Below are 25724 nucleotides of genomic sequence, written 5' to 3' on the forward strand. Positions count from 1 at the left end.
CGGGTAGCTGCCGGACCACGTGGAGATCAGCCAATCAGTGGTAGGAGGACCGGGAGATATTTTCTCTCCCCAGTGAGATGCACGTGGGGAGTTCTTTTATTCCTCTGTACTCATGCTGAGGGGCGTCCACCGTAGAGTCTTTGGGAGGGAAGCCAAACTTGCTGCTTAGCCGGGTGGAGGCTCCGTGAGCTGTTGCGAGCCAGGCGGCGGGGTGAGGAGGGGGAAGGGGACCTGCCGACGTGCTTTCCTGCGCCCCGCCCCCCTCGGCAGCGGAGGTCACGTGCCGCGTCGCGCGCGGCTAGGGGCGGGGGGGGGGGGTGTATATTGGAGAGGAAGAAGGAGGGGCTGCGGCGGCGTGAGGAGGGGAGGTGGTGTAGGCGGCTGGAGCATCCTGCGGGTAGCAGGGCCGTGAGGAGGTAACGGGACTGGGGACTGGGGCAAGGGCCCAGGGAGTATCGGGGAGGGCTAGGGGGCTTGGAGGAGAGGAAAAGCCGAGGCTTGGCCGGAGTTGGGGAGATTCGAGGGTCTCCCAGTGGTCGTCGCGGGGCTCAGAGGCATCCAGGGGACTTGGGGAAGGGAGGCTGAGTAGAATCTGGGGGGGGGGGCTGAGGGGAATCTGAGGGCCGAGGGGGGCCACTGAGGACAATCTAGGGCGCTGAGGAGAATATGGGGCCCAGGGAACTCTGAGAATATGGGGTGGCCGAGGAGAATCGGGAGGCGCTCAAGATAACTTGAGGGCCGGGGTGGGTGCTGAGGGGAATCAGGGGGCGCAGGTTTCTATTAATTCCCACTACTCCCCAAATGCGGCACTAAGTGGTGGGGTACCATGGCAGAAGGCGGTGCCTGTCCTGTCCTCAGGGAGCCCCCAGTCGAAGGCCGTAGTGGCTCGGAGAAATTGTCGCTAAGTCTCGGAACGAAGCTCTGAGGGCGAACCAAACCAAAACGGAGCCTAGGGGTGGTTGGGGGGAGTTCTTTAACTCCCTTCCCTCCTGTGCGCCTTCGCCACGGGGCTGTCAACCCACTCCCGGGGCGGGAGCTGCTATCCAAGGGAAGTCAGAATTGGGAGTTCAGATGGAGCCCCTCCACCTAGCCACGGCGGAGAGCGCACGAGGCGGCCAAAGAGCGGGGTCACGCCGAGTTAGGGCCCCGAAGAGATGCTTCTCTGGGGAAAAGGGAGGGATGATGCTAGGTTCCACAGTTGGAGCTGGGTCTTTGGCCCCAGAGAAGGCCAGGTACAGGTTGCTGGGATCGCTGGGAGTTAGTTCTTCATCTGGGTAGAAAGAACAAAGCCGAAGAAATCCTCACATTGCTACCCGGGGAGAACTTTTGTGCTTCCTTCTTTTCCCATTGGACATCTGGAGGTCTCTTTCACACCCCCACACTCCCCTCCCCCCAGTAGCATCTGCCCCTTCCCCCTTTATTCTTCTTCTTGTTTTTTGGTTTGCTAGGTTTAAGTATGCCTGGTTATGATTTCTCTGTGTTTCAGGTCCCATGTAAGAAATATTTCTTTTCCTAGAAAATGGGTTAAGGGTGTTTTAAAAGGGGGAGGGAGAAAGTATGTTAGGGTAGAAGGGTCATTAGGGACTTTCTAGTCTCCTCCCCTTTCCCCACAGCCATTTAATGGTTGAGTAAACTAAGACCAGAGAAAGGAAATGGGGGAGAGCTGGGGTAGCCCAGTAGATTGAGAGCCAGGTTTAGAGACAGAAAGTCTTGGGTTCAAATATGACCGTATACACTTTCTAGCTTTGTGACCCTGGGCAAGTCACTTAATCTTTTAATTTAATATAATCACTTAAAGTTGCTTAGCCCTTACAGCACGTTTACCTTGGAACTAACACACAATATTGATTCAAAGACAACGTAAGGGTTTTTTTTTTTTTAAAGGAAGCGACTTGCCTTAGGTCACTAAAGTCTATAAGTAGCAGAAGTAACAATCTTAGTCTTGCTACTTATAAATCCAGTGTCTTTATTCAACATATAATAATGGCTGTTGAATTCCTTCTTACCCCCCTCAGCAGTATTATATGGTATTAGAGTTGAGGGGTTGCTGGAGAACCTTAGAGCTGCCTTGATCTGAGCAGCTGCCTATTAGAGTAAGGAATCTGTTATTTGGAATTTGTTACTGCTGTGCTCTTAGAAAAGGAAAAAAGTGAATTTTTAGAATTGAAATCTGGATTACTGGAGCCATGAATTTTGTAATAATACCTAATATTCATAAAACAATTTTCAGAGTCCTTTTATATCTATTATTTCTTCTGATCTATAGAGGTTTTTTTATTTGAGTAGTATTTGTACATTTCATGTTTATTATTCTTTTCCAAGAAAATTTTCAAACACCTCAATTCCTCATGAATGTAATAAACTCAAATTAGTGTTCTTTCATTTCCTCAGTTCTTTTCCCCCTAGAATTTTATGTGGAACAGATCTCTAGCTTTCTCTATGCTTACTGTGTTCCCATTATACATTCTTCTTAATTTCCATGCTTTATATCATATTTGTGTAAATTTAATTATTTATAAATTGATCAAGAGGCATTCATGATAAAAGAGCTGGCTTTGGAGTCTGGAAGATCTTAATTTAAGTCCTGTTTCTGAAACAAATTGGATTTTAGAAGCAGGGCAAATCATTTAACCAAGCAACTTTTAAAGGCTATAGATTATATAATTGTTGCATCTCTGTATTTATAGAGGGAGTTTCTTCACTAAGAATTCTTAATACCATCGAAATTACAGGGCTGGTTAAAACAATTAAACTCCTTCAATATAGTATATCTCTTTTTTCTATCAATGGGAGAACATTCTTCCTATTTTAATATATGAATTAAGTGCTCTACCACTTTGGTACAATTTAGCCACTTTTCTTAGGTGCCCTAACTCTAAATTAATTTCAGTTGGACTTAATGTGTTTTTGGGTTATCTTTATTTTTAATTTCATATCTTTTTAAAAATCACCTTCAAATCCAAATAGATTTTTTCCTCCTAGAGGTTCATTTCCCATAGCAAAGAATAAAAAAGAAAGAGGAGAGGTAAAAAGTAGTTCAGCAGAGCCAACAAGTAGAACTTGGTCTGATAACATATGCAATTCAACATTTAAAAATAAAAATTTATTGCAATTTTTCTTTTTTACAACTCTTGTATTCTTCTCAGAGGACCATCACTTTTTGAATAATTTTGTTTTTTCAATTAAAACATTTTTTCTCCCTTCTGCTTTCTTTTCCATAGAGATTATAAAAGGAAAAAGAAAACTTGTCACAGATATTCAAATTAATTCTGTCAAATTAATTCTCATATTGGTCATGCTCCAAAAATATCTCATTCTGTACCCCATGTCAGTTACCTCTCTGTCACTAAGGTAGGTAACTTTATTATCAGCTCTCTGGAATCACGATTGGTTGTTGCATTGATCCAGAAGTCTTAAAATTTTCAGAGTTCTTTATCTTTACTGTGCTATTGTTTAAGTTCTGCTCACAAAGTGATTCTCATTTTGCATTAGTTCATATACATCTTCCCAGGTGCCTCTGAAACTGCCCTTTTCATCTTACAGCACAATTATTTCATTACATTCAAATACTATAATTTGTTGAGCCATTCTGGATTTGATGGGTACCTTCTTAGTTTCCAGTTCTTTGCCACTACAGAAAGAGTTAGGACCACTTCTTACATTAAAAAATTAAAGAGAGAAGGAGGAAAGAGTTCTGAAAAACCAGTTAATATAGCAGAAAGTCTGACACTGTTTAAATAAGGCACCTACTGTGTGTTTGGCCACTGGACAGTGTTTTTTCTGATATAATATGTTGAATGATAGTGTTGGAACTATTTGACTCAGGGTATAATTCAGGAATACTTGAGTGATTCAGTGGTTGACTGAAATGGTTCTAAAAGTATACAACTGAAAGGTGATGGAATGCTCTCAGATGGGGAGTGGTTGAATAGGAAACAATTCATAGTTTATTAATTTAAAAAATTGTTAGTTTTATTTTTGTATTTTTACTCAGTTTTCTTTAGTCCTGAAAACACTGATTAATACTTCCTCTTTCTCAGTTACCTCCTTTTGACTTCTTTACCTTCTGGCTGCAGTTTGATACCCGAGGCTCCAGTTAGGTTACCCCTCCCCCTACATTGTTGTTAGACCATTACTTGGATATTCCTGTTTTCTTTTCTTGACTTAACCTTGTGAGTAGCCGTACAACTGACTTCTTCCTACACTCCTGCTTCCCTCTTCCCCCCCCTTACCCATGTGGCAGTGTAGCTGGATTATTATTGCTGCCCTAAAGTCATATTGCCATGAGTATTCCTGGAAGGTACATAGGCTTTCCTAATTATTTCCCAAAGGTAAAGAAACTTGTCTAAGAAATTTGTGTAAATTTTTTTCTTAACATAATATTTTATTCACCTAATAGTTTATAGTAAATATCATGCAGTTTCTGAAGCTAGCAGATTAGTTTGGACTGGTAGAACCACTTAAACTAGTTTTTCCCCTTGTACCTCTTAGGCAAGGAATTCTAGTTTGATTGTAAATGATGGAACTTAACAGTAACTGAACCTCTTCCACTCTAGCTTTTCTCAACACTATCTTAATACCCACAGATTCCACATAAGGGGATGTTAGTAGTTACTCTTTGTATAGTCTTGGTTCTTTTGTAGCTTCCTTCAAACGAAAGTTGAGTAGTCTTCTCACCTTCCAAAGCAGAGACTTAATAGAGGCTGGAGTGAATTGCCTCTTGTTAACGATGATTTCTAAAGCTCTTTTTGGCTCTGTATCTTATGGACTTATTAAACTCTATGACTTGGTTGGCCTTCGACTCCTACTTTGGTTGACAGTTGAGGTGGGGAGCATTGGCATGAGGCTTTTATATTTGGGATCTCTTCCAGGATATCAGCTGAAAGTGTGGCAAGTACAACCACCTTTAAAAAATGTTTTTTTAATTAATAAAATTTATTTTAAAGTATTTTTCCATGGTGACATGATTCATGATCCCTCCTTTTCCTCCCCCTCCACCTTTTCTATACCTGACAAGCAATTTCACTGGGTTATACATGTATTATCACTCAAAGCCCATTTCCATATTATTCATTTTTGTAATAGAGTAATCTTTTAAAACCAAAACCTAAAATTCCATACCCATATAAACAAGTAATCAATCATGTTTTTCTTCTGTGTTTCTTTTCCCACAGTTCTTTTTTACAATGTGGATAGCATTCTTTTTTTATTTGAAAATTTTATTTAATTAATTCAGTTAGAATATTTTTCCATGGTTACATGATTCATGTTCTTTCCCTCCTTTCCTCCCACCCCTCTCCCACAGCCAATGAGTAATTCCACTGGGTTTTACATGAGTCATTTATTGATCAAGATCTATTTGCATATTATTAATATTTACATGAGGGTGATCGTTTAGAGTCTACATCCCCAATCATATCCCCATCAAACCATGTGATCAAACAATCGTTTTATCTGTGTTTCTGCTCCCACAGTTCTTTTTCTGGATGTGGATAGCAGCCCTTCTCATAAGTACCTCAAAATTGTCCTGGATGATTGCACTGCTGCTAGTAGAGAAGTCTATTACTCTCTGTGTATAAGATTCTCCTGGTTCTGCTCCTTTCACTCTGCATCAGTTCCTGGAGGTCATTCTAGTTCACATGGAATTCCTCTAGTTCATTATTCCTTTCAGCATAATAGTATTTGGATAGCATTCTTATAAATTCTTCCGGTTTGTTTTGGATCATTGCATTGCTATTAGTAGTCAAGTTCATTACATTCGGTGGGTTCCACAATGTTTCAGTTTCTGTGTACAATCTTTTCCTAATTCTGCTCATTTCACTCTGCATCAGTTCATGGAGCTCTTTCCAGTTTTTAGAAAAATCAAGCAATTCATCATTCCTTATAGCACAATAGTATTCCATTACCATCATATACCACAGTTTGTTCAGCTGGCCCCCAATTGAGGGACACTCCCTCATTTTCCAATTTTTTGCCACGACAAAAAAGCACAACTATAAATATCTTTGTACAAACTTTAAAAAAATCTCTTTGGAGTACAAACCTAGTAGTTATTACCACCTTTTTTAATAGACACAGCCACTTGCTCTATGTCTTAACATTTCATAGGTTTTGAGTATCTGCAATTTCTTTGTGAAATTCTTGTCTATATTCTCCAACCTTGATGACCCACTTGTCTCCAAGTTGGCTGTTAGGAAAGAGAGGGTATAGATTTCTGGCCAAGATGACTGGCTAAATGGATATAAACTGCTAGTCCATTAAAAAAAAAAGTAAATTATCACTACACTGAATAATTAAGAAACCCAATGAAAACTACTGTAACTTTCAGTCCAAACCTTCACAGAAAGTCATGTGCAATAGAGAAAAGTCAGCAAAGCCAACACTAGATACAAGCAAGCAAGGTAGTAACCTTACAGTGGAACAACAAGAGATGGGCCAGAGAAAATTTTATCTTGTAGGACTCTTGAGTCAGCAAAAGAAGTGTGATTGCCACCTAGAAAGATTTAGGAAATATCAGAACCTGGAAGAAGCCCCAGAAAACAGTAGCCACCTAAAGAGTGAGACAGGACCAAGCCTAGGATAGATAGCCCAGGCACTTAAGGGCTCAGTATTTTCTAGTAGTGTGTTCTGACATGCCAGAGAAGACCCGGAAGATCTAGCACTTATCTCAAAGTTCCAGGGGGTGCTTAATCCTGGGAGGTGGAGATCCACACAGGAACTCAGGGGATCCAGGATGAAACCAAGCAGAGCTGGCCACCATCTGCAAAAGTCCAGCAAGATGTCTGACCTGTCTCTGGCACAAAGCCCCAGTTCAGGAATTAAATAAAGCTGGAGAGATGACATTGACTATCATTAAAAAAATTATAAATTCAGAGATCCTCCAAAAAGTTGCCAAGAAGAAGAAAATAACTAACAACTTCAGACAGAGGCTTAGTGAAAAAATGAATTTTCCATAAGTATTACATGATTACCTAGAAGAAAAAAGATTGGGGGGGGAGGGGAAGAAAGGCCTTAAGGACAGAATTAGGAGAATAAATAGAAGAAAAAGTGGTAAACCTTACCCAAGTAATAGATTCCTATTCCTAGACTAGAATGAACCAAACAAATGAGTGAGACAGCAAGAAACATCAAAACAAAAACAAAAATTGAAAATATAAGAGCAGACATAAAAACAATTGACATCAAAACCCAGTCAAGGAGAGATATTTTTAAATTGTTGGACTTGTTAAAACCTGTGATTTAAAAAAAAAAGGTTTAGATATACCATATTTTAAGAAATCATAAATGAAAACTGCCCAGATCCATTGAATCAGGGAAAAATGAAGATCAAATCCATTAATATCTTCCTGGAAGAAACCCCAAAAGGATGTCCAAAAATGTCACAGTGGAAAATCCCAGAGTGCCCATGTCAAAGAAAAAAAAATTCTGTAAGCAAACAAAAAAATGTTTTTAAGTATGAAGACATCATAGAAGACTTGCCAGCTTCTTCTCAAAATGAATGTAATATTTTAAGAGGAGAGGCTTACAACTGTTAGGATTAAAATTCTCTGGAGACTATATATTAATTTAGAATTATTAATGAAAGTGATTTGGAGAGAGAAAGACAGTCACATGGCTGAGCCTGAGTTTGAGGCTTTGTAGCTGAGAGATTGTGGGCCAGCTAGTCCACTAGGCAAGTCCCCAGACAGAAAGACTTGCTGCTTCCTCAGCCCTTAAATTAAAACCCTGGTGGCTTCATTCCTTCTCATTTCCTCTGCTTGGACAGCTATGACCTCAGATCAGGTAAGAGGCCAGTCTTTTGGATGCCAGGAGTCATGTAGGTCGAGAGACAAGCATTTGCCACAGGGCAGCCTCCCATAGTACTGAGACCGGAGAAGACTGAAATGGATTTTCAACTTTCCTTTCAAAGAAGAAAGAGGGGTACAAATTTATATTGAATTCACATACAACTCAGAGTAACTTACTCTTCAAAGCTTTAATTCTATGGGGTGGGGGTTTGGCAGAATTTAACCTTTAATGGAATAGAAGATTCAAGTAGGGGAGAGATTTAAAGAAGAAACATAAGAGGGAATAGCCACACACAAAACATTTCAGATCCTGAAGAGGAAATGAAAAGGAAAAAGGAAAAGGAAAGCCAAGAACTAGAATTTAAGGAGGGAGACTCCATTAATTGTGGTATGTGACTGAACTGTGTTATATAGATTGTAATGGAATATTGTTGTACCATAAGAAATGATGAAAGATGATTTCAGAAAATCTTGGGTAATATGAACTGATGCAGAATTGCAGTGACAGAAGTAGGAGAAGAATTTATACAAAGATAACACGGTAAAGAAAAACAACTTCAGAAGCCAGTGAACTCTTATCTGTGTAATGACCAGCCATTTCTGTAGAGGACCTAGGGTGAAGCATTCAACATTTTTAGACATGGGCATAATGTGGATTTATTTTGATTGACTATGCTTATTTGTTAAAAATTTCCCCCTTCCTCTTGGGACTTGGGGGATGGCTTGAAAGGGTGAGAAAGTGTTATTAGTAATACTGATGCCAAGGAGGACCAGCTGGGTGACTTAATGGGTGGATTGAGAGAAAAATAGAGAGATGAGAGATCCTAGGTTCAAATCTGGCCTCAGATACTTCCTAGCTGTGTGACCCTGGGCAAGTCACTCAACCCCCATTGTCTATCTCTTACCATTCTTCTGCCTTAGAACTAATACATAGTATTGATTTTGAAAGTAATGTGTAGAATTTTATATACTTAAAAAAACCAAGTCATGTGAAATGGAGATTTACAGTTTTATATACAATCTTACTGTATTTTGCTGTAGATATGGAAATACTGATTTTTTTTTTGTTTGTTTCTACTAAGTGCAGAATAAAATTTTTAAAAAAGAAGAAAGGGATTTAGGATGGATCATAAGTCAGATCTAGAGACTTTAGAAGGCATTTAATCACTTTCTATATTTTACAGATGAAGCCTAGGGAAGTTAAGGGGCTTACCCAAGGTTATATATTTGATGATTTGAACCCAGGTCCTTTGACTCCAGAGGAACCCCCTTCCTCCCACTCACAATCAGTATAGACTTGGAGAGGAGTAGGCAAGTTTGAGATTTGTAAGTCTAGAATTCTTTTGTCAGACTTGACTAGAACTAGCTGCTCTGAGTGTACTTGTTACCAGCTCCACTCCTAAGCTCAAACCTAGGGTTCTCTGTGTCATCATACCTTGAATTTACATGGAATTTCTGTGGGTGTGTATAGATCTGACTTGTCCAACTTTTGGTATTCTTGGCAGGGATCAGGGGAAGCTTGTTGCAGAGATTAAGGACTTAAAGACATGAGGAGCTTTGTATTTTGCTTATGTTTTCCTCATTTAATGCTGAGCAGGAGTATGGTTAGAATCTGTGGGGGAGAAGGTAAATTGGGAGAAGTCACTCTGTAGTCTTCCTAGATCCCTTTTCAGTCAGACCTACAATTGCACCATTTACAGCAACAAATTCATTTGAATTGGTTTGGTTTCAGGTCCCAATTGCTGAAGCTGTAAAGAATCCAGCACACCATGGAAGAAAGGGAGAATATGAGTCGAATACCTGAATATCGACCCATCCACCAAGAGGGCCACCTTGGTGCTGGAGAAAGCAACGGGTCACCTGAGGGACGGCAAGAGGCTCTTCAGCTGAAGAAGGAAATCTCTTTGTTAAATGGGGTTAGCCTTATAATAGGCAATATGATTGGATCAGGGATTTTTGTCTCTCCAAAAGGGGTCCTGATCCACAGTGCCTCTTATGGGCTGTCACTTGTGGTATGGGCCATTGGGGGTATCTTTTCTGTGATTGGTGCCCTCTGCTATGCAGAACTGGGAACCACCATCACCAAGTCTGGAGCCAGCTATGCTTACATTTTGGAAGCCTTTGGAGGCTTCATCGCCTTTATCCGTCTGTGGACCTCACTGCTAATCATTGAGCCCACCAGCCAGGCCATTATTGCCATCACCTTTGCTAACTACATTGCCCAGCCTGTGTTTCCCTCTTGTGAGCCACCATATATAGCTTCTCGTCTGCTTGCTGCTGCTTGTATATGTAAGTATGGGGCCAAAATCTGAGTTATGATGTTTTTCAAAGTCTTGTATGGAGATAGTTTATAGGACCATACCTTCCTGCTTTGATGGCTAAGGGTCTTCTCTGAACCTGCTTCCCACTGCCCCAAATCCTCGCCTCCAGTTTCCCCAGGTAAATTTTCCTCTTTAGTATCTCTGTCTTTCTGGCTTTGTAAATAGGTCTCAAATGAAATCTCAATGGGGAAGTTGCATAGTTCCCCTGTCCTGGGGCCCTCTTCGAATATTACTATTTATGCTGTGAGGCTGGCAAGAGGTCAGAAATCTCTGGTGTAAAATTCTCAATGGCTAGCCAGAAAATTTTTGAAAGTCCACCAAGCCCTGAGGAATCAATTTTAATGAAGAAATGGTATAATTCTCATGATTGGTACTGCCAGAAACATTTTATTATAATTAGTTCTTTCCTTATCTCTTTTCAGTGTAGTAGTGGATGGAGAGAACTATGCTCAAAGCCAAAAAGACCCACTTCTAGCTATATGTCCCTTCACCCCTCGGACCTCCAGGCCAATGCTCTAAGCTGTAAGGTGCAGATAGAGTGCTGATCTGCATTGGTTGAGGGAGTTTTCTTACCTCAGTTCTTTATACTAACTGAATCATAGGTCTACTACTCCCTGTTCTTAAATGGGATGGATTATTTTTAAGAAAGTACACACTCTCCTATGGTTATAGGCAGCTTAAAAATGACAGACAGAAAAGCAACTTTGAATTTGCATATCTGAGTATGTAAGATGTATGCTTAAAGAAGGGGAAAGAAAGGTATAAGTATGTCTAAGGAACATATTTATGTCTAAGAATTCTTATGCTCCCTACTTTTATCATTGGCTGTTTATGGGACTTTTTTGTGGTAGGGCTCTGTCCTTAAAGCACTATGTCTGCCCTTGGTGGTGTAAGGGGGTTGATTTATTGATTTGCCTTTGAGGTGAGGATAAACTAGGCCTATTAGAAGTGTGACCAGGTCATTGTAACACTTGGCATTGCTCAGCTGATGTGTCCTTTTCTTCAAGATTATCTGGCAAACTATGGAATTGCCTTTTGCCCCAGAAATCTAATCTCAGGTCTGTGATTGGATTAACAGATAGAAGTGTGCCTTAGGTCATATCCAGAAATATAGATGGCAATTTGTGGTTTTCTGCTTGTTTTGAGAAAAAAAAATTAAAAAATTTTCAATCAGTAAAAAAGTCTTATCTTCCTTCTATCCTTCACTCCAAGTTGAGATTGAGAGAAAAATATATAGTCAAATTTCTACATTGGCTATGATCTGAAAAAAAATTCTTTCTTTGCTCTTGAGTCCTTTACCTCTCTATTTGTACTAGGTGGGTAATATACTTTATCTAATGATTCTTCTGGAATTGTGATTAGAGTTCCTAAATTTTTTAACTTTGTCTTTGCAGTGTTATTGTCATTATATAAATTATTTTTATGATACTGCTTCTTTCACTTATTTCAATAACTTCCCAAGTTTCTCTGAAACTATTCCCTCCATCAATTCTTGCAACACAATAGTGTTCTATCACATTTATATACCAAAACATGTCCAGCTATTTTCTATTAATGGGTATCTGTCCAGTTTCCAAATCTTTGCTGTTGCCAAAACAACTAAAAATATTTTTGTATATTCTTATAATTTGATTTGTTTAAGACTAATCAGTCTCTCCCTTAACTTTTCTTTTTCTCCATTCTTCTACGCTTTGTTTCCCTCTTGACTGAAATGCATTTCTGTACATTTGTATTTGCTTCTTTGACGATTTCAGATAGAGTGAGGTTCATCTGTTGCCTCCTCACTTTTTCCTCCTTGTGTGTATAAACTCCTATTTGTGAACCCTGATTATATGAAATAGTTTCCTCTAACCTTTCTTTCTCTTTCCGTCACTTCTTCTGGCTTGCCATTTTTCTTTTAGTATCACCAAGATATAAAAGAACCACTGTCAGGCCTTCTGTCTAATTGGACTCCCTCTAGCACCACTGATTATAAGTTTCAGGGGGAACACATGTGGGAGTATGCTGGTTAAGTGTTTAAATGTCAGGTCTCTGAAAGCAGGATATACTTTAAAGTTTTATCTGCATTATTATAATTTTCACCATTTCCTTTTAGTCCACACAGTCAATTTCTGGAGTGTAAATGCTCAGAGAGAAAGTTTAACAATTGGTTCTCCTGAGACATTAAGAACTGATTCCAACACTCATATAGAAAAATAAACAGTTGACTTGTTTAATTCCTTATGATTGTGCAATTATGCTTACCTTTTTATGTTTTTTTGTTTGCACTTCAGAGTTTCTACGTAGCTCTCATCTTTTCTTTGGAATGCATGGAAGTGTTCTATTTTATTAGAGTTCCATTTTTACCTCTAGAGGATTATGCTCAGTTTTACTGGGAAAGGTATTCATGATTTTCCTTTGCCTTCTGGGATATCATATTCCACACCTCTGTTCCTTTACATTAGTAGCTGCTAAAGTGCATGTAATCATGGCTATGGCTCTTTAGTATTTTAGTTCTTTCTTTCTGGATGTTTGCATTATTTTTCTTTAATCTTAAAGCCTCAGGATTTTGGCTCTAAAGTTTCTAAGAGTTTTCATTTTGGGGTTTTTCAGGAAGTGATCAAGGGATTTTTTCTGTTTCTACTTTTTCCTCTGGTTCTAAGAGGTTTTGTTAATTTTCATTTATAACTTCTTGAAATATTGATGTCTAGGTTTGCTTTTTTTTTGGTCCTGGCTTTCTGGTGTTCAGTGATTCTTTAATAATCTGTTTGTGTTCCACATCAGTTGTTTTTGTTATAAGATAACCTTACATTTTCAGTCTTTTGATAATTTTTTCTTGTCCTGTGGAATCATTTTGACCTTCTAGTTACTCCATTTAGCATTTTTACTCCATTTGGGGGGGGGGGAATAAAATGTTTATTGTACCAAACTTTTAATTATATGCCCATCTATGATACATAAACAAATATGGTCCATGTGAAAATAAATCTAACATTTTTTTTGTCCATGGGAACCTCACTATAGCATCATCTCCTTTCCCCATCTCTCAGTGAGTCCACTCAATGGGACCATGACATTCGAAAGGTCCTTCTTTCATTCTGTTCTCTTGGATTAGAAATCCGAGGCAGATGCTGATTCCATGCTGCTGTCAGCCATGCTTTAATAAGGTGCCAGTATGGTTTACCCATGAACCAGTGGATATCACCCAGTTACCATATAGTTATACCACAATAGTGTTACATCACAATAATATACCACTGCTTTTTTAGCCATTCTACAATTGATGGCCATCCCCTCAATTTCTAATTCTTTGCCACAACAAAAAGAACTGCTATAAATATTTTTGTACAGATAGGTCCTTTTCCTTTTCCTTTGATCTTTTTGGGATACAGAACTCATAGTGGTGCTACTGAGTCAAAGGACATGTACAATTTTATATCCTTTTGGGCATGGTTCCATCAATTGGGGATAATAGTACTTGTTTTACATACCCCATAAGATCTGTTGTGAAGAAAGTGCTTTGTAACCAAAATGCTGTAGAATATGATCATCATTTACAGAAAACCTCTGTTCTTAAATACTTACCAGGATCTAGGAACTTTTATTTCTGTCAGGGTAAGTTTGAATATAAACTTGAGTGACCTTAGTCAACAATTGAATAGAGATATGATAGGAGATTAAGTTTACTCTTTGGATAGTCTTTGCGATGGGTAGAGGCCATTTGATCTCCTCAGTTGTATTTTTTCCAGGAGAACTCTCCTTTTTATATCATAGCATAAGTTTTAGAAGTTACCAGGATGACTGCAAGAGATGCAATGACTCAGAAAGACTTAGATCTTCCTGTCTGGTACATAGACTTATTTAGGAGTTTCTGTGAACAAACTGGAAAGTTTTTACTTAATCATCCCTCTAGCCGTTCTGGTTCTTAGTTCTGAGCTTGAAGAGGTCCAGCCTCTCCAAAAATACTGCGTGGATTCTTTCACTTAGGAAGGAAGCCAAAGACTGGGAAAACAAATAGGAAGGGGTTTAGGAGTGGAGATGCATAGGGCAAATAAAGAACATGGAGGAGAAGGATGCAGCACATGGTATCAGAGAGGCAAGTCAGTGAAAGAGTATGTACCCACTGACCTGATTTATTATACCTTTTCAGCATTGGGGGTTTTCAGGGTGTCCATTGAACAAAAGAAATAGCAAAGGTTTTAACATAATATTAGTGTCCAATTACAAAGATAAAGAAACAGATAGTAACACAATTGGACAGCTAGGTGCCCAGGAAGAGTAGTTTGTAAGTCCTAACTGACTAGTGAAAAAAACTTTTGTCTTCCCAGAACCCTGGTCAAAACTTCTTCAGATGTTAAGTGTAAGCCTTACAGATTCAAGAGCATCCTTTTTCAGCCTGTCTGCCAGTTGCTGCTTCAGATTTTGAAAGTATAATTTCTAAGTCCAGCAATTTTACTTCCAAACCAATAGAAGGATTCAGTATTTATAAGCCTTGTAAAATATTAGAAATATATCCGTAAGTCTGGTCTATGAACACTTTGCTCATTAGAGTCAGCTTTTGAATATATCTTTAATATCTTCATAATTCATCATTTACTTTAACCCTTCAGAACTCCACCCCCGTGTGGAGTTTAGTGGTTAGATGTTAACTATTTTGTGGATAGAGATTTAGAAGAAAGAGCTAAAATATTTTATCTCTTGACAATCATTTTCTTGGGACCTATTTCCTGTATGATGATTTATGACAAACACTTTTGTGACTTCAATCTTGTCCTGGGATTCCTTGTTGTTTTATCCCTCTTGTCTTAGCCTTAGGGCAACCTTGGGGAGAAGGGATTACCTTGTTTTTGAGCCCCTTAGTAGCCATAGTCAGTTAAATAGAACCTCCTTGGTAATATATGACTAGAAATAGTATTTCATTAGTACAGGAGGGAACACTGTCCCCCTTTGAGATTGCTTTGTTTGAAGATTTTCCATTTTTTGTCCTTTGAATCAATCTTTCTTTTAAAAATTATTTGTTTAAACATTCTCTCTTTAAAAAAAAAAGTTTTGAGTTCCAAATTCTCTCCCTCTCTCCAGCCCCTCCTCCACCTACTGGGAAGGCAAGCACTATATCACTTATTTTACATGAGAGTTCATCCAGAATATATTTCCATATTAATCAGATTGCAAAAAAAGCAAGAAAAATAGAAACAGTGAAAAAAAGTATACTTCAATTTGTACTGAGAGTTCAGTTCTCTCCCTGGAGGTAGATAGCATTTTTCATCCTAGGTCCTTTGCAATTTTCTTGGATCATTGGCTTGGTCAAAATGGCTAAATCTTTTCATACTTGATTATTTTTACAATATTGCTGTGACTAGGTGCAGTGTTCTTCTAGGTGTGCTCATTTCTCTGTGCATCAATTCTTATTCACCTAGGTCTTCCTCGGTTTTTCCAAAACCACACCCTCCTTGTCAATTCTTATAGCACAATATACCATCGCAATCATACCAGAGCTTGTTCAGCCATTCCACAATTGATAGGATCCCCATAATTTCTAATTCTTTGTTCCATTTAAAAAGCTGCTATAAATATTTTTGTACACATAGGTCCTTTTCCCTTTGATTTTAGTTGGGATATGAATTTGGTAGTGGTATTTCTGGGTCAAAGGATATGAACAATTTTATAGGCCTTTGGGCATAGTTCCAAATTATTACTGTCCAGAATGATTGGATCAGTTCGGTTCTACTAATAGTGCATAGTATCCCTACTTTTTTCCCACAACCCTTCTAGCAATAATTTTTCTTTTTTTATCATGTTAGCCAGTCAGATAGAGGGTGGTATCTCAGAGTTTTTTTAATTTGCAGTTCTCTAAATAATGGTTATTTAGAACATTTTTTGCGTGACTATTGATAGCTTTGATTTCTTTTTCTGGAAACTGCCTATTTGTATCCTGAGACTTTATCAGTTGGGGAAGAGCCATTCTTTTCTTGGTGCTTTGGTGCTGGGAGGTACTTAGATCTCCACTTTCTTAAAAGTACTTGATTTCACTGCAGTGTGTGTGTGTGTGTGTGTGTGTGTGTGTGTGTGTGTTTTTAAGTAGCCTCACAGGGAGACTTTTCTCAGTCTTTCCTTTAGGACCTACCTGTGCTATTACCTACCTGTGCTATTTCCATGTATTCTTCATTTCTATGATCTGTTCACCAGTGACACTCAAGTTAGTATATGTTTAGGGGATATGGGAGGAAGAATTGTTAAAAACTTCTATTTCTTTTGGTTTTGAGGTGTGTTGAGAAGAAGCTATAGATATGACTGTGACATTAGACAGACCATTGATTTCTTACCACAGGGAGTTTGAAGGAGATTTAGATGTAGCTTTATAAGGGAAGACTTTAGAGCTTCCTCACAGACCTCTCCTGCCCTCAATTCTTCTTTAGAAGTTGGTATTGGGAGGTCTCATTCCAGAGGAATTCTTCATTCTCCATTTCTCTTAGTGAACACTAGATCATCTCTAAGACTCCCACTTCAGCCTGGGGGCATTAAGCTTCTTCATAAAATTAGGGACCCCAGCCCTGATGCTGTTCTACATATCCCTTATGCTCGGGACTTGAGGAAAAGGCTACTGAACACTAATTAAAAAAATAAAACCTACCAAAAACAAACTGCTGAAATTAAGCACCTGCTTTGTAGATCTGTTCATTCCCTTTGTGGGGCAGTAAATTGATATCAGGACAATTGTGTAACTTGGATAGATTTTTACCTCAATTTTCTCTTCTTTCAAATTGGAGATTAAAAATAGCATTAATTTCACTAGGCTGTCCTAGGCTTCAAATGAATTCATATATATAAGATATTTTGCAGATTTTAATATGCTATAAAAATATCAGTGGTTATTATTATGATTATTTCTTGTTCAATAAGTATTTTGGAAATGCATTGACCTGAAAGTTGAACATCCTATTTGAAAGCCCTGGCTCAAATCAGAAGGAGATGAATGTGGAATATTAGTTAAGAAAACTCAGGAAGGAAAGAAGATTGGAAGGTTTGAAAAAAGTACTTCAGGGCTTTCTGGTGCAACTGACCCCAATGGCTTCTTTGCTTTGGAATCTATCTTCATGGACTGTTATTCAGGGGAACCCTTTAATATAGTTTTAATGTAATATGACCAGAGTTGGGGACTATTTCATTGTATCCCCAGCACTTGTGGCTCAGTTTCTGACACAAAAAGCACTTACTAATTGCTCATTGACTGATTGACTAGGGCTAGACCGGGGATATTCAAGATATTTACGAGGTTGTGCCATTTTAAGCAATTGGTTTGGAGTCTCTTTAGGGATATAGATGCAGGAAGGCTCTTCTGAAAGCAATAGCTTTGCAACCAAAGATTTAACAAAAATTCTTGCCATATATAGAAGAGAAGGAACAATGGACTTTACTTAAGTGACTTGACATTCTTTTATCTGATCTTAACTTTCCATATCATTTTATCTCTATCTATACTTTACTCCTCCTAAATTATTCCTTGCCCTTTTTTGTGACTTTTAGTTCCTCTGCCCTTCTATTACTTCTGCTCTGACTTCACTTTTCCTCACTTACTAATTTTGATTTTATAGTTTAACTGCACACTGCTGTCTCTACTCTTTTTGTTTAATTTTTTAAAATTGCAAATTATTTTACTTTTATTTTTTGACTAAGTCCTTGCTGAACCCCAATCTTATATTACTCTCACCATTTTCCTTCTTGGCATTCTGGAGGAAGATGCAAATTGTAAGAGTTTAATAAATGCTTCTTCACTTGACTTGTCAACTCTGCTGGCTAGGTTCACTACAAATTTGTATGTACTGCAGTTAGGAAAACCAGCCTTTCTATTCCACTTATCTTTTCCTTTCCCTCTTTGCTGCTTCCTCTCCCAGCTGAGGATACTGAACATTGAAATTTAGTTCTCATTCTCTCTGTTTATCACAATCCCTTGCCATCATCCTTTTCTATTTCTTTTTTTTTTTTATTTTCTGATAAGGTGGCCCTTTTTTCAGTGCCTTCTTCAGTACTACATGTACACTTCATCCAGTTCCCTCCTGTCTTTTCTAGCTGAGTGCTCCCTCAGTTATTCTCCTTCCCATCTTCTAGGCCCATGTTGGTGAACCCTTGGCCCATGTACCAGAGAGGACTGCTCCCTTCCCCCTCTCCACCTTATCTGGAAATTTTTTCCACTTCACCCATGTCTCTGCCCAGCAGCCCAATGGAAGCACTTCTTCCCTCCCTTGTCTGGGGTAAGGGGACAGAAGTTCTCAGAAAACAATGCTCAGAAAAAAGCCATATTTTAGCCATTATTTTTGTTTTCTCTTCTCAACCCTTTTCAGTCTGACTTCTCTTTTCATCATTAACTGAAACTGCCCATTCCAATTTCTAGTCTCTGAATTGCCAAATCCTATGGTCTTGTCTTTCATTCTTATTGACCTCTGTTTTATTTCACACTGCTGACCATTCTCTTCTGAATAGTCTTTCTCTCCTCTGGGTTTTCATGGTAGTTCTTCCATGGTTCTACTATTTGTATCATATACTCTAATCATGAGTGTACCCCAAAACTTATCTTAGCCTATACTCTTGATGATCTCCTCAATTCACATGGATTTAATTATTATCTTTGCATTATCTCAGATCTGCATATTTATCTCTAATCAGTCCTGTATTACTATGCTTAGTGCACATTTCAAATTAGATATTCCATAAACATCTCAGACTCATCTTGGTCCAAGACAAACACATTTTACTTCCCTCCAAACCTAGCCAAGTTCTCTTAACCTTCTTATTTCTGTAAAAGGCAAGACCAGTCTTCTGTTTTCTCTGGCTTGTAACTTCAGAGTTCTTTTCAGCAACACTCTTTGCAAATAACTCCCCTTTAATCAGTTACCAGATCTTCCTTTCTATCTCCACAACACCTCTCACATTTATCCCTTCATCACTCTTGAGATAGCCACCACTTAGTCTAGGTCAGTGATGGTGAACTTTTTAGAGATGGAGTGCTGCCCCCCCAACTGAGTGCTGTGCCCCTCTCCACCATTGAGTGTGAGTGCACCCCCCCCCTTTGCCCCACATAGGAGAGGGAGAAAGTGGTACAATTGGGCTGCTGGGTAGAGGGGCAAGCGAAGTGAGGAAGATTCTCAGTGAGTATAGAGAGGGAGAGGGAAGTGGCCTGAGCGCTGTGCTCCCCTCTAGCTCTGCCACCTGTGAGCTGCCCACCTTTTCCCCTGTGCATTCCCATTGGGCTCCTGGGCAGAGGAACTGCGGATGTGAAACAATGTCATCAGGCACAGTGGAGAGGGGGAGGGAGCAGCTCTGCAATGAACCCTGGGTGGGAGGGTTCTGTGAGTGTGCTCTGTGTGCCATCTGGCACCTATGCCATAGGTTCGCCATCACTAGTCTAGGTCCTTGTCACTTTTCTTACTGTGGCCTCTAGAATTGATCTCCTTATTTCAGATCTCTGCTCTTATGCATCCTTTACATAGTTACAAAAGGGAATTTCTTGTAAGTGAACATGTCACTCCCCTATTCAGTTATCTCTAGTGACTTCCCTAATGCCTATGAGAACCAATATGGAAACTCCTGCTTGACTTTTTAAGCCCTTCACCACCTGCTCCCAAACTTCATTTCTAGACTAAGTATACATTACTCCCCTTCCCACACTAAAATATAGCTAAACTGGCCTTCCTGATGGTCTTTGCACATGACATTCCATGTCCTGAGTCCAGGTCTTTGTGTGGACCATCTCCCATGCCTGGAATTTACCTCCTCTTTTACTTTTTGCCTCAGCTCAAACACTACCTTCTACTTGAAGTCTTTCCTGATCCTTTTTCTTACTGCCTCCCCACCCCAACTATTATTGCTCTTTTTCCCTAATCTACCTTGTAATTATTGTTCTTATACACATACACATACAATATACATATACATGTTGTTTCCTCCAGTAAGAATACAAGCTCTTTGAGAAAGAGGACTGTCATTTTTGTCCTTGTATTCTGAGCCTTGCATAATACCTTAACATAGTAGGTGCTTAATAAATGCTTATTATTGATTCAGAGTCTTACTAGAGGTTGGAGAGGGGGGAAAGTACTGGATTATAAGGGGGAAGGGAAGTCAGAGGTGTGGCTATCAAGAATTGATGGATTGATAAGGAGGTGGGTTTAGGTCAGAACTTTTGCTTGCTTACAGCATATCAGTGTTTTGGTCTTCATCTGTCCTTGGGTTAGTTAATCCTTATACTCACTAGTCTTAATTCTAACATATATAGTCATAATTACCAGCTGCAACAGTTTCTTGACCTTCTGGTAGCTAACATATTTTCTTTTGGATCCTCTCTCTACTCTCTTATTCTTGCCCCACCCATTGTCTAATCACTTGTTAAACCTTTGTTTTTGTCTTGCCTTTAATGAAGTGAAGCCTTTGATGTATTCCTAAGAGGTTGACTTAGCTCCTGGTTTGTTAAAGTCCATGAGCCCGTCTGGAGATCTCTGGCCATATGACTTGGAGGAAGAGTTGGCTTTCTGACAGAAGGTGTTTTTATATCCCCTGCTACCTGGGAAATTAGAGATTAAAGTTCTAACTGTAGTTGCTTTGAAGGAAAAAGGGAATACTTAAATTTGGTTCAATTAACAAAGTAATTATTGAGCCTTCTTAATGTCTAGCACTGTATAAAATTGACAAGCAGAAAAGATGATAAGTGTTCGTGAGCTGATTGAGGAGCAATATAAGGCAGAGAACAACATGAGGCCAGAGAAAGACTTAGGTAGGAAATCAAATATTAATCTGTCTAGTGCAGATGAAAAATGTAATAAAAGGAGATATTAATGAGCTTGTGCAGTTGAGAAAGACTTCCGGATATCTGAGGAAGATGAAGGATGACTATTCTGATGGAGGAATGAGCATGGTGTGTATGGACACTGAGGATGCTGGCATTAGAAGAACTGAGGGAAAAGTCTGGAAAGAGAGGATTGAACCAGGATATTTTGTAGTAGCTTTTCAGGTTTATTGAGAAAAGGTAACTTTGAGAGTTGGGTGTGGGAGATAAAAAGATCACAAAAACCAGTTTGTAGTAAATGGCATGTCTTCTAATGCCCTGGTCCTTTTTTCCTTGCTTATGGCACAACTTGTTAATTATAGGAAAGAAAGGGAAGAAATGCAAGGACCCCGAAGATGGTACCCAATTTTAATTCTTGTTCAATGCAGGTGTATTATGGTTTCAGTGAGTCAGAATTGTTTTGAAAACCAGAGGTCCTGAGGTTAAGCGAGGGGAAAATTAAAGCCAAATCCCTTTCCTCATGTTTCTCAAAAGTTACAGAGTTTATAGATTTAGAGCTAGAAGGGACTTTAGGGGTCATTTTAGTTCACCTTCCTCTTTATTTTGCAGATGAATAAACTGAGGCTCAAAGAAGTATGTAGTGATGGAAGAGGACTTGTGTAAAATTCAGTAGGATGGGGAAAGGGGAAGAAGGGGTTACATTTATCTAAGTGTTGTTGAGGTTGTCATTAAATCAGCAAATAATTCTTGCTATGTAGAAGACAGTCTGGTAGGTACCTGTATCTGATTCTTGGATCACTACCCTCTCCTCAAGTTCAGCTAGTCTTCTTCCCTTCTGTCCCCTTCCCCAGTGAACTCCATCCACTTGCTTCATGGATGGACTTCTCAGGTTAGTAGGATGGAAGGTTGGATTACGTTGAAGTTGGGTAGGGTCATTCTGGGAAGGGAGGGAGATGGGCAGGTGTCCCAGGAATCTGCCAGACCCAGCATCTTACATTAGTTGTCCCTTAATTTGGCCATTAACTTCCTACCCATCTGAGACCTTTCCTGGTAGAGGAGGGTAGTTGAGAAACATTATTTGAAGTGGGAAATGGGCAGGTAATGAGAGTTATTTAATAGAGGGAATTCTGTAGTTTTGGGAAGGGTTATATATGGCTATATGCCCGTGTTTCTTAGGTGAAGGGCAAGTGCTGGTGTAGTCTTCACAGGTTTTTTCAGCCCTGGGTGTGGGGGTGGCTTCATTTCATTGACCCAATTATCCAGTGACTTCTGGTCACTGATCTAGTATTAATTCTAAATCCCGAGTATGACATGTATTACTATGTCCCTAAGTAGTAGTTAGAGACAGAAATGGAATATTACTGGTGGCTATTGGCATGGAGGGGGCAGGAATTTTCTGTCCAAGCCTGCCTGTGACCTGCTGGCCCATGGGGGTTTTCTCTCCTAGGTCTGCTGACATTTGTGAACTGTGCATATGTGAAGTGGGGCACGCGTGTGCAGGATGTGTTCACCTATGCCAAGGTTCTTGCCCTTATTGCTATCATCATCACAGGCATTATAAAACTGTGCCAGGGTAAGTTGGTTCTGGGAGGGAGAGAGGATGTTAAGTTTAGCTATCCTGCTGGCTTCTCTGGCATATGTGAGGAGACTCGGGTTCACCTGTTTCATCTCAGTGATGAGAGAGAGACTATTTCATGTTATCTAATTTTTGAGTCTCCTCCTCTCCTTGGAGCATACTTTTAGGGATCTGCAAGATACTGGGTTCTTTGATAGGCTAGCCAAAGTCAATTGGGTATGAGATTGTGCCCCTTTCTCCTGCAGAGCTATTCATTCTTCACAGACAAGAGTTGGACACTGTCTTACCCAGAGCTATGTTGGGAGATGAGTCATATGGCAATTGCTATAGGGCTCAGTGGAGAATGCTTTGCTGGAGTTGGGTATGGGGAGTAGAGTAGGGAAGCAGTTTTATAGCCTTTATCTAATCCTGTCCTTCTCTAGTCTGGCTTCTATCAGCAGACCAGCTACATCTCAACATTCTTCTTCCCCCTTTATCTAGAATCAGTCCTGTTCTATTTCTTGATCTTATCTAAATTTCATGGATACCAGCTATTGTTATAGCATGTTTGGAAGCAGAACCCTGTGCTCTGAGGAAGCATTGCCAAAGCCATGAGATCCAAGGGAGGCTATACTTGGTGTGGGAGGCTAACCATGATTTTATAGGGCTTTTTATTTGTAGGTCCATGAGGCAATACAATTTATTGGAAGGATTAATGGTTTTGGTAATTTGAAAGAACCTGTTTTTGATCCCTAGTTCTTGTCCAAGATATCTAACCTCTGGGCCTTATTTCTTTATGTGTAAAATGTAAAAAAGAAAGTTTCTTCTAGCTTATGTCTATCTGTGTTGGCCCGTTGGGTAGGATAACTATATAGGCTGGCATTAGTATGTTATTCCCTAATATGTTCATAGCTATCCCTGCCCCAAGGGCTCTATATTATTGGGTCCATCAGATATTGAACAGAGTTAACTGGGCCCACCAGATACTGAATACAGACTTAACTGGGCCCATTGTTTCCCCAAGTTGGGGAGAAAATCTATGTGTGCCCCAGCATGTGCTGTTCCTCTCAGTAAGATCAAAGGAAGGAGGGTGGTGATTGGAGGGCAGCTTTTTCAGCTCTGATGATTATCTTAGTGCTAGTTTAGGCTGTAGGGAAAGATAGGGAGGCTTTGTGGTTAGTACTGCCTGTGATTTCTTAACATAGGACAATTACAACTGAAAAAAGCAGAGGAGTGGGCATCTTACTCATGGGCTGGATAAACTTCTTTAGACAAACTGCTGTTTCCAAGCTAAAGTTAATGATGTTAAGAGATAGTGCTGGTTATGGTAAAAATTGTTCTTCAGATATCTAAAGAGAAACCTTGTGTACTCAGTGTTAAGAAAGCGGGTAGATAGAATTATTGTGGGTTTTTGTCAGGAAATGGTAATTGAGGTTTTAAAAGGATGTTATAAAAAAGGTATAAAGAGAAATGCCTTTATTTTTCTGAGGCTTCTTTGTTTTAGTTGAGAGAGCCCTCAATGTTCTGTGGTCTGAGGTGAGTGGGGCAGAAGGTCTGGTTTTGTTTGCACTAAAACTGTTCATTCTTTTTCTCTTCCCCTTTTCTCTGCACCCCACCTCCCATTTTCTTATCCTTCTTCCTGCTTCTCTTTCATTCTGTGTTTCTATTTTGCTATTTCTGCTGTTTTTCTTCTCTTTCCCCTTCCCCTCTTTCTTGCAGGACATTCTCAGCATTTTAAGGATGCATTTCAGGGCTCTTCCTGGAATATGGGAAACCTCTCTCTCGCCCTGTATTCTGCCCTCTTCTCTTACTCAGGTTGGGACACCCTTAATTTTGTAACAGAGGAAATCAAAAACCCGGAAAGGTAAAGTTGAGATCTTATTGTCATTATCAGACTAATTTATATTGGAAATCCCATTGGTGGTGGGTCCTTTAAAGTAATTCTCTTTTCCTATATTCCCCCCCCCCCCGCCACTTCCACACCCTTTACTTATGCCTTTTCTCTCCCTTCTTCATTTTCCATCCTCTTCCTCTTACCTTCTATTGCTTTGAGCGGAGGAGGACGGAGGGAAAGGAGGGGAGAGTTAGCCGAAAGGGAAGGTCATGACTTTGCCTTGTCAAATACATTCTACTAGAGTGCTAGTGTCCTACCTACAGGAAATGTGGCCTTGGTAGTCAAATCCAAATCCTGGATCTTATATCCTGAAAAGAAGTCTGAACCAGTTTGACCATGTATTCCTGACCCAGCCCTGGGCTAGGAGCTCTAAAAGGGACCATGGCTGCCATGTACACTAGCTAGGTTTCTTGTCTAACCCTTCTGTGAAGACTTTGTTCTTCAGACACATTTTTTTTCACTGATTTACAGACTTGAAATGATGGTCTTATGATGGCTTTAAAGAAAACAAGTGAATAGTTTGAGGGAGATAGCATGGTAGAGTGGATTTTGGGGTCAGAGGATTTGGGTTTGACTCCTGATTCTTCATTTAGTACCTATATGAATTTGGGCAAGTTATTTAATCCTCACTTCCCTTATCTGTAAAATGAAACCAGACTAAATAATCTCCAAAGATTGTTTGACTGATATCTCACCTGGTTGTGGAATTAAAAGATGCTGTTAAAAGACCTTGTTAAGGAGATTCATTAGGCTGCAAGGACTAGTATAGTTGCATTTTTGAATCTCATATAATGCTCTTCCAGAAGGGGACTCAGTTAATGCTGTTAGCCTGAAGGAAGGAACTTCAGGATCTTAATGATCTCTGATATTTTTCTCAACAGGAACTTACCTCTGGCTATTGCAATTTCTATGCCTATTGTGACACTCATCTATATCTTGACAAATGTGGCCTACTATACGGTGTTGGATATCTCAGCTGTGCTGGGGAGTGATGCTGTGGCTGTGGTGAGCCTGGCCCTAGTCCTGTTTGTATTCTGAGACTGTCATGAGAATAGTGTTACAAAATTCATTCCTTTCCACTATACTCTTCCTTCCCCTGAAGGTCGGGCTATCCACAAACAGAATAAGTCTGAGCTTTGTTCTTGGGACAATGAATTGTGCTGTACAAGCCATCATCCAGTCTAGGAGCAGAGATCAGCCTGTAGCATAGGCTATGTGATGCTTATCTCACTTCAGTTGTTAGTGAGATGCCCTTTTGCTCTGCTCTTTGTTTTAATGTCATTTCTTTTCTTCACTTAACAGACATTTGCTGACAAGGTGTTTGGCATTTTTAGCTGGACAATTCCTATTGCTGTTGCTTTTTCCTGCTTTGGGGGCCTCAACGCATCGATCTTTGCTTCATCAAGGTAAAATG

At 39.6% G+C, this 25724-nt stretch overlaps 1 protein-coding gene across 1 annotated transcript in view; it reads left to right on the forward strand.

Annotated features, from left to right (window-relative positions):
* Window positions 1-311: 311 nt before the first annotated feature.
* Window positions 312-25724, forward strand: part of SLC7A6 (solute carrier family 7 member 6) — a 30255-nt gene continuing 4842 nt past the window's right edge. The window contains exons 1-6 of the mRNA XM_001374317.4: window positions 312-416; window positions 9520-10076; window positions 22309-22434; window positions 24136-24280; window positions 25192-25315; window positions 25613-25716. Coding sequence (XP_001374354.2) covers window positions 9557-10076; window positions 22309-22434; window positions 24136-24280; window positions 25192-25315; window positions 25613-25716 — 1019 coding nt within the window. The 5' untranslated portion in view covers window positions 312-416; window positions 9520-9556. The remainder of the gene's footprint in view (window positions 417-9519; window positions 10077-22308; window positions 22435-24135; window positions 24281-25191; window positions 25316-25612; window positions 25717-25724) is intronic.

This window comes from Monodelphis domestica, chromosome 1 (assembly GCF_027887165.1).
Source record: "Monodelphis domestica isolate mMonDom1 chromosome 1, mMonDom1.pri, whole genome shotgun sequence".
In the NCBI taxonomy this organism is placed as follows: domain Eukaryota; kingdom Metazoa; phylum Chordata; class Mammalia; order Didelphimorphia; family Didelphidae; genus Monodelphis; species Monodelphis domestica.